Source organism: Argiope bruennichi, chromosome 10 (genome assembly GCF_947563725.1).
Source record: "Argiope bruennichi chromosome 10, qqArgBrue1.1, whole genome shotgun sequence".
Lineage (NCBI taxonomy): Eukaryota > Metazoa > Arthropoda > Arachnida > Araneae > Araneidae > Argiope > Argiope bruennichi.
In genome coordinates, this window is record NC_079160.1 from 127,201,675 (window position 1) to 127,210,595 (window position 8,921).

Genomic DNA, 8,921 nt, shown 5'->3' on the forward strand with positions numbered 1-8,921 from the left:
TACGCCAATCTGCGTGCAGGTTTCTCAAGATTAACTGGCCTAAGCTTATGAAAATGTTGAGTTTTTCTAAATTCTTAACATTCAAAACTTTATAAATAAGTCTTAGTTGATCGTGGAAAATAGAAACATTCATTCATTTAAAATTTGGTATGTCCAGAATATTTCTCAGAATATGATACCTTATTGCATTAAATTTAGACTTCATAATTTTTGAAATATATTTATAGGTCGAAACAAAATATTATTATTGATTTCATTTCAATCCTTTTGAAGGCAAAACTAAAAACTGAATTTTATGCTGAATCTGAGAAATTTTTGTTGAATTATTCTTTGAGATATTACATAAATTATGAAACATAATTTGTAGTTCACATAAGACTTAAATACCGAGCGATTCTGTTTGCAATACTCATATTCAATAATAATAATAATAATAAAAAATAAATAGCAATAAAGATAATAAATAAAATAAAACGCCTGGTTTTATTAAAAAATATCTTTATATTAATTGCAATTTCACCATTTTCACTTTAAATTAAAGTTGAAGTTTTACCGGAAATGACAACAAATTAGCAAAAAATATATAGTAAATTGAACGAAACTATCTAAACAACAGTATAAGTTTGGTATGACTATCAAAATTTGAAGATTAAAAATGTTTTGTTTGAGAAGAAATATTAAGAGACAAGTTATTTGAAATATTTAATTGAAAATTGTAGCGAGCGGTAATACTGGCGAACTGGCTGGTTGCCAAAGGCGGCTAGTATTGTATAAAGGAGAGTATCTAAACATTTCAGATCAAGGTCTTTATTTTAAAATTTCTTTGTAAATTTTTCGAAATTCAACTTTGAATTTTCTATACTCAACAATTTCAGAAAACAGCAGAGTCATCAAAAGAAAATAAGTACTTTTCTAAACAAATCTGAGGAAGGAAATGCAAAGCCTTATTTTTAAAATATTGTTCAGCAATTTCAAACGATTTATTTATGAATGTGATACAGTAAAAAGTGATGAAAATTAAACATTCTTTATACAATTAAACAAACTTAATTTTTATTTTATGAGGAGTAGTTTAGAATTATTGTTAATCAATTCAAAAACTGGGAAAAAGAATCAATAAAAACGGTTGATGTTCGCTTCAAGTGAAAAAATTTCTAGAAATGACCTTTCACACACGACCCTGTCGGTACAATAATCTGCTAGTCATAAAAAAAATACAAGTCAGAATATAAAAATGTATAATTTACTGGGCATTGTTTGATTCCGATTGATTCTGTCCAGGAATACTTTTTCCAGCGGCTAATGTAATTGTCCTGTTCAGTACACCATTTGATACCAGAACCTCTTTAGGGTGATGATATTTATGATACACAGTTCGAACTACAGCATCTATAAAGAAAATATCTAAATAAGAGTAGGAAAATATGTTATGTTGCTATACATGCTATAAATGTTTCTAAATAAAAAAAATTTTTTTAGCATGATAACCTAGTAAAAATGTTCTGCATTTTATCATAGTACTTCTAGATTAGCATTAATGATTGTTTCTAAAATTGATTAAATGATTAAAACCTTCAGCAATACTTTTGTTATATAGTAAGGAAAATTTGATTTTTGATCCTAAATTATCTAATATTTGAAATGCAAATTGAAACTTTAAGTAATAAGATTGGATTAAAAGTACATTTTTAATAAAATGATAATGGTAGTATTAAAAAATTCAGACATATATAATTTATATATTTTGAAAGATATTGCATATTCTATGCCGATATGTTAATAATGTACTGTTAATTTCAGAAAGTAAAACTACAATTTTGGGTTAGTCAATAAGAAAATTCCTTTTCTAGAATTTTATGTTAAGTGTAAAAACATTTATTCCCGATCTTTTATTTCACCCTTATGTTGGTGAAATCAAAGCTGATTGGTTCATGTACAAAGTGCACGTATGGAGGTCCCCAAATTGTAAAATGGACAATATATTGTTTTTCTATGTGTATGCTTGTATTCCAAATATTTGAAAATTATTTTTTTTAATTCAGAGAGATTTAATAAATTATTGTAATTTGCTAATTTCTTATATAATTAATAATTATTATAAAATATTTTTTATTTTAATAAATTAACCAGAGTTTATATGAACACACACAAAAAAAATTGTTACCATTATTTATCATAATGCCTCTTTCTTCTAAAAGGAAATTTATATTTGTCTGGAAGCTTTTCTCACCTCCTTCGCCCATTGTCACAAAAATACTGCCACCTTTATCAACATATTCTCTCAAAATATTTATCTGTAATTATATAATAAAATGAGAATTTTGGAGGTTATAAAACAAAATGAAAGAAGTAAGAAAATATTACAGAATAATTTAATAAAAAGAGGTAAATTTATAACTAATAATACAAATATATATATATATTTGGAAAAATATTTATACCTATGATATAGAGATAAACTTTTGCATATAAAAATACTTAATTTTCATTAAAACAATGAATATCTTCTATATAGCTGAAATATAATAATTAAATATTAAAGAGATTCTATAAAAATTTTTAAATGATAATTTTAGAATTTTAACATTTTTAATTTAATTTAATTATTTAATAAAAAAGGATGTAAATTATAATTTTTTCCAAAAATTTAAATAAATAATAACATTAATAAAAAAAGAAATCAGAACTATAAAAATACATACATATATAAATGTACTTTGACAAACTCCTGTTCCCCAATTTATATTTGAAAAATACAAATTACAAAATACATATTCATATTACATTTTTTTTTTTTAAATTTCAGTGTATAAAATTATGAAAGTTTGAAAAATTAAGAGGAAAAAGTGTTAGAAATGAAACGGCACCTAATCCCTTTTAAATAAAAGATTTTATATAAATATAGTTAATATTTAAAACTGTGACAAGCAAAAAGTTATCTAGAAGTTAAAGAAGCACTCTTCACAAAAGAAAGAGAAAATCTGCATAATTAAGAATAAATTTGCTAACAATGAGGACAGCTTCTTCAAATACCTACTTCAGTTACAGTAAATTTCTCCCGCGGACCAGGTAGCACAAAAACACCTGCTTTTGATAAAAGCTCTGGTGTAATATCTCCTTGATTGCTATAGCAAAAATACATAATTTTTAATAAAAAATTTACTTTTTTCAAATAAAAAATTGAATTTTGAAATAAAAAAAACTTCTTTAAATAATTTAATGGGAAAAATAAATACTCACTTATAAGTTTTAAAACCCTCCATTTTTAACCTTCTAGAAAGAATAGAATAGCCTTCATTGAACGTAAACATTTCATTCTTAGATCCATCATAAATAATTACTTTGCTTTTAGCAGCTATATCCTCATCAAGCTAAAGAACAGAAAATAAAGTTTTCAAAATCATTTCAGTATGAAAATATAGCTGATCAAAACAAATATAATCAAATGAATTAATTCTTACGTTTGCAATTTGAGACAATTAAGTCTTAATTCGAAGAGTACAGTTCTATATTAAAGAAATTAAAAACATGTCTTTAATTAATGAAAAGAGTCATTTATAATAATGCTTTTACACTCAAACTTTAAATACACACTTGTTGAAAAAAATCATTATTATTATTTTTTTTCGCAGTTTTTGCTACTTTTAATCAAAATGTAACAGTCAGTTATTTTTCAGATATTAGTTCTTTTAGTTCTGACAATCATTATAATAATTCATATCAAACAAAAGTACTTTTTGAAAGAGAATAGTTTTTTATTATTATTATTATTATTCATAAATCTGAGATCCTACTATACAATTAATACACAAGCAGATTTTTTGTTTTCGGTGTGTGTGTGTGTGGGGGGGGGGGTTCTGTTCAAGGTTTGGATGGAAAAAAAAGCAATATTCCAAATTTTGTTTTAAATTTCAGTTTAACTATTGATATTTTTAGAAAAAAAGACAATACAAAGTTTAAATATGGCACAGGTTTAGAAAAGAAATAAAGAAAGGGGGGGGGGGGGAAACACCATAAAATAATGAATTGAGCCAAATATAAACACGAAGAAGTAAATCAGAATGATTAATTGAACAATAAAATGATTAAATTTACGCAAAAAGTAGTAGAGGTTTGAAAAATCTTTTTTTTTTCAAGTAAAAGAAAATTAACCAATCAATGAAATTCAATTGTGAAAATGCTAAATTCCATGTTTTCATCAAAATATGTCACTACAGAAAGTTTAACACAATATTATATTTCTTTATTGAATTTCTCTGTTATTTTTTTAGTTAGATCTAGTAATAATATTTGTATCACAGAAACAACCATCTCTATTAGCACACAATGATATACAATATCTCCACAGCATTGTTTGATATAATTTCATGAAGACATCACATAATATTATAAAGCATCTTGTGCTATTACGAATAACTTCTTGTTTCGATACTTTCTGCTGCTACCATTAACTCTCAGAATCAGAATTATCAAAAATATCTTTAAAACTGTAGAATTGTATTTTTGAGCTGGTTATTAGTTAAATATGTTTATTTGTTATATGCTTAAAATAAATGCTAGCTCCTTTATATTTAAGAAAATTCTTCTTTTTTTTTTTTTTTTTCAAACAATATAAGGAATGCATTTTCAAACTATTTTCTCCCTTCCTGTCTGCATTATTTTGCAGAATGTAGTGCTCTCTGGTCTTTGAAAAAAGGAAGGGGGGGGGGAATAACTATTAAGGAAAGTTTTATTAAAAGAGTGTGAGAACAAAAGAGTAGAACTCCAAGTAGTGAGATTTGTGAATATATTTTTTTAACTGAATACAAAATCCATAATTTAAATAGGCAGAGAAATTAAAAGAAAAGAATTTAAAATGTATTAGTTTTACATCTTTGCATCCAAGACATCTTTTACAATTAACACCAATTTATCTACCTAGTAAAATAAAATGATTGTAAAAAAATGAACTAATTGTCAAGTTATAAGTTTAAAGTGACAGATATTCATGATACATAAGTACAACATTGTGAGAATAAAATTCATTGCAGTACCAAAATGATGCATTTAAAAAATGAAAAGTCTTACTCAAAAACTTTCTTTACTATATTATATCAATCTGAAACAGTTTTACATTGATATCAATAAATTAATCTCATTTTACATAAAATTGCATTATTTACTTTGAGGAAAGAACACAAAAATAACTTAAGAAGTATTACAAATAAGTTAAATTTGTTTGTTTCTTTTCATATTTGTGTTATAGATGTGTTTTATATTGTTTTAAAAATGTGTTAAAAAGTTAACATAAAAAAATTTATCTAATTACAATAAATAACATGGAAAATGGCTTGAGTCGCACATCAAATTATTTAAAACAAAGCTTTACTTATTATTTTTATAGTAAAAATATCAATTGATTTACAGATTTTTTTTAAATACTCTTTAGGACTATAGTCAGATAAAAAATAAAATTGTATTTTTTTCTTCAAAAAATTTTATTAATAAATAAGTAGTAAAATGTTTCTTATATATAGTATATAAATTTAAGTTTGCAAATTTGTTTCATTTTTTTAATTGAAGGCTTCAGTATTTTTAACTTCAACTTTCAATTAAAAAGTTAGATTAATGCAATGACATTTTATGTGCAATAATGATATTAAATAAAAAAAATCAACTTTTTCATTTATCTTAATGCAAATAAAAACTAATATTTGCATGTCTATTGATGATTTATAGAATAGACTATTACACATAAAATAACCAAATTTAGTACAGATATATTTAGGAGAATGAGAATATGTATCACAAAGTATTTTTCTGAAATTTTTATTCAAATCTGAATTATTTAAAGATTAAATCAAAATTTTTATCTTTTAGCCAATAATTTATGAAAGAAATATCACACAAAAGTTATTTTTTCATCATTTATTTAAATGCAGTTTATGGAAATGTATGTATTAAGTGTAAATAATGATACTGGTTAAAGTATTTAGTCTAATTTTAATAATTTTTTCAATTATCATGATCAATGGCAAGGTCTTACAAGGAAAAAGTTTTATATATTCTCAACATCAGACAAAAAAGAGAAAAATAAACAAACAAACTAAGGAAGAGAGAAGAAGGAATGTAGAGAGGACATTTCATGGGTCACATTGTCAGAAAAAGTTTTTGTTTTAATGTGAAATTGGAATTTTTTTTATGAATCAATTTAACAAGCAGCAAGTATTTAACAATCAAATAATATAATCTGATACAATCTTTATAATCGGATACAATCTTTCAACAAATTCAATTAAGTAGCCATAAATTTAATCACATATTTAATCATTAAAATAAAATATTATTTATATAATTTTTTTTCTTGTAAAAATGTTTTATTTCATAAATCTATAATTACATAAAATTTTCTGATTGTGACTCTTTTATTGATTTACTGGTTCTAAATATTGATCTTTTAAATACTCTCTAACATTGCTTCAACTTATAAGGATTATCACATTTTTTTATTTCAAATAATACCTCTTTTTTTTTATGGACATTTTAATTTAAAACCAAACTTACTCCAAATTGTTTTAATAATTTAAGAAATTTAAATTAATATTTAAAAAGTAATAGTTGATAACTTTATTCGTTTACAGTTCTGCTATTAAGAGATTTAATTTACCATCTAACACTGAAGTGTGAATTAATGCCTCGATTATCAATTTTCGAATCTTAATACATGAAAATAATTAAATTCATTTATGATTTTGGAATTATTTTATTTAAAAAATCATTAAAATGTTCACATTTCATATATATACTTTATTTGGTAGAATGCAATCATATGTATCAATCTTATCCATCATCTTGCTCAGGAACAAATGTTTTTTGTGTTCCGAAAATATAACTAAAAATAACTTCATCAGAAACACTTTAATTAGAAACTATATGTGTAAACGACAATAATAACTGGTATAGAACTTTTTAATTTTATAACTAATTAGAAAACAAATCAGATGTTGCTAAAGATAACTATTGGTTCATAAATGAAGAATATTTTAACAGAAAAAAAGAAAGCAACAAACAAACATTTAACAATAAATATTTACAATGAAATGTAGTTAATAAAAGAGAATTTTTTTATATTAAACAAATTATTACATTACTATGATAAGTGGAACAAACAAGCTGTATGAGTTGCCAACAAAACCAATTGGTTTGACTAATTATAATTTCTAATGACTTCCTTTGTTGAATTTTTTTTTTCCCATTAAAGTAAAGTTATTAGAGTTCAGCTTCTGCAACTAGTGAAACCCCATGATTTTTCAGGTCTATTGGAGTTAAGGGATACAGAGTTGTACTGTAATGACCGTAAGCCAATAATGAAGTTTTGGCTTAACAATGCATCATTGACAAATATAATTAAATCTTAACTAGGATTTGGGGGATTTTTTTTTTTTTTGGCAATTAATTGCTGTTGACCAGAAATATGATAAGCTTCGGTGATGAATTTCTGGATGTTGCAAATACATAAATATCATTATATTAGATGATTATTTCAGATGCCTCAGATACTACACATTAAGCTGAATCTACTTCCTTTATAAGGTTCAAAAGAAGAATTTTATATTTCAAATTTCAAGCAAAGTTTTGAAGTTTCTGAATCTAAGGATAGAAAAATTCCACAAGTCTTTTTAAATTAAAAAAGAAAATGCATTGAATTTATTTCAAATGCTATAATGATCATATGTCCATTTTCTGCTATGAACATAAGATATTAATAATCTAAATTAAAATATAAGCACAGAAAAATATAAACTTGACAATTTTTTAAAATAACACCAAGCAGTGATCTAAAGCATAATTTTTCTATAAAACACTAAGCTTCTCAAAAAAAAAAAAAAAAAAAAAAAATTACAGCACAATTTTTTATTTTTTACACCTTTCACAGAACTTACATATTAATCATAAAATATTGGTAAATATGATCAAACCCTAGTTATGAAAGAACATAAACAGATAATTTTTGGTACTTTATTCATTGCTTTATGAGGGCATACATGTGGTTTATTACCAAAAATCATGAAATGGCAACTTTTTTAGCAATCTCCCACCATCATGCACTTAATGAACCTTTGTTTACATTGTTTAATTCCCCTTTTAATATACTTTCACAATATATTGCATTGCATTCAATTGGTCTTTATTTTTATACGGAGGAGGTGAGTTAAAAAAGAGTAAAGAAATTATACTACATTTCTTTTGGTATGCATGGATTTTGTCCATTACTGAGATGTTTTAATTTTTCAAAATTTACATGCTATGAACAATTTATATAAATATTTCCTGTTTTACTGATTTTTTTCGGTATTTTTGCAACAAGATTATATATTTAAGTTTTTGCTCAACTTTCCATTTATATTTTTCCAGAATATTCAAACAGATCACAAACCAGTGAAAACATGTTAATGAAATATTATTCCAATATCTTTAAAGTAAAGGATGCGATCTATGAAACCATATCATTTGACCTACAATTATTATCGAATTATAAATACTGAATGCGGAGAGTACATTACACTTTTTGGCGTATATATAATTAATTACTATATTTACCTGATTAATAACAGCTGGAGTCATCCTGAAATTAAATACTTTGTCTAGAAAAGATATATGAAATACTATGTAATTAAAACAATATATTTTTTGTGAAATTTATAACCATACAGTTTAGCATTTATTGTTAAGCAGACAAAACATCACTGATATTATTCATAGAATATTATAAATAACAACCCTAATGACATTATTCATAGTTCATTACAAACATTGGAAATTAAAGTCATGTTTTGTTGTCATGGCGGTTAAGACAATATCAAACGGTTAAGGAAAAAAAAGGCATAAAGAAATAGCCACTAGTGCTTATGCGATTATATAATTTAAATCTTTTATAATCT

The 8,921-nt window shown here is 24.2% G+C and overlaps 1 protein-coding gene across 1 annotated transcript in view; it reads right to left on the reverse strand.

Annotated features, from left to right (window-relative positions):
* LOC129988641 (intraflagellar transport protein 52 homolog) overlaps positions 1-8,786 on the reverse strand; it is a 30,306-nt gene extending 21,520 nt beyond the window's left edge. Inside the window, exons 1-5 of the mRNA XM_056096909.1 lie at positions 8,581-8,786; positions 3,241-3,371; positions 3,038-3,125; positions 2,165-2,294; positions 1,248-1,389 (exon numbers count right to left, since the gene is read on the reverse strand). Of these exons, the coding sequence (XP_055952884.1) occupies positions 1,248-1,389; positions 2,165-2,294; positions 3,038-3,125; positions 3,241-3,371; positions 8,581-8,604 (515 nt within the window). The 5' untranslated portion in view covers positions 8,605-8,786. The remainder of the gene's footprint in view (positions 1-1,247; positions 1,390-2,164; positions 2,295-3,037; positions 3,126-3,240; positions 3,372-8,580) is intronic.
* Between the last annotated feature and the right edge of the window lie 135 nt (positions 8,787-8,921).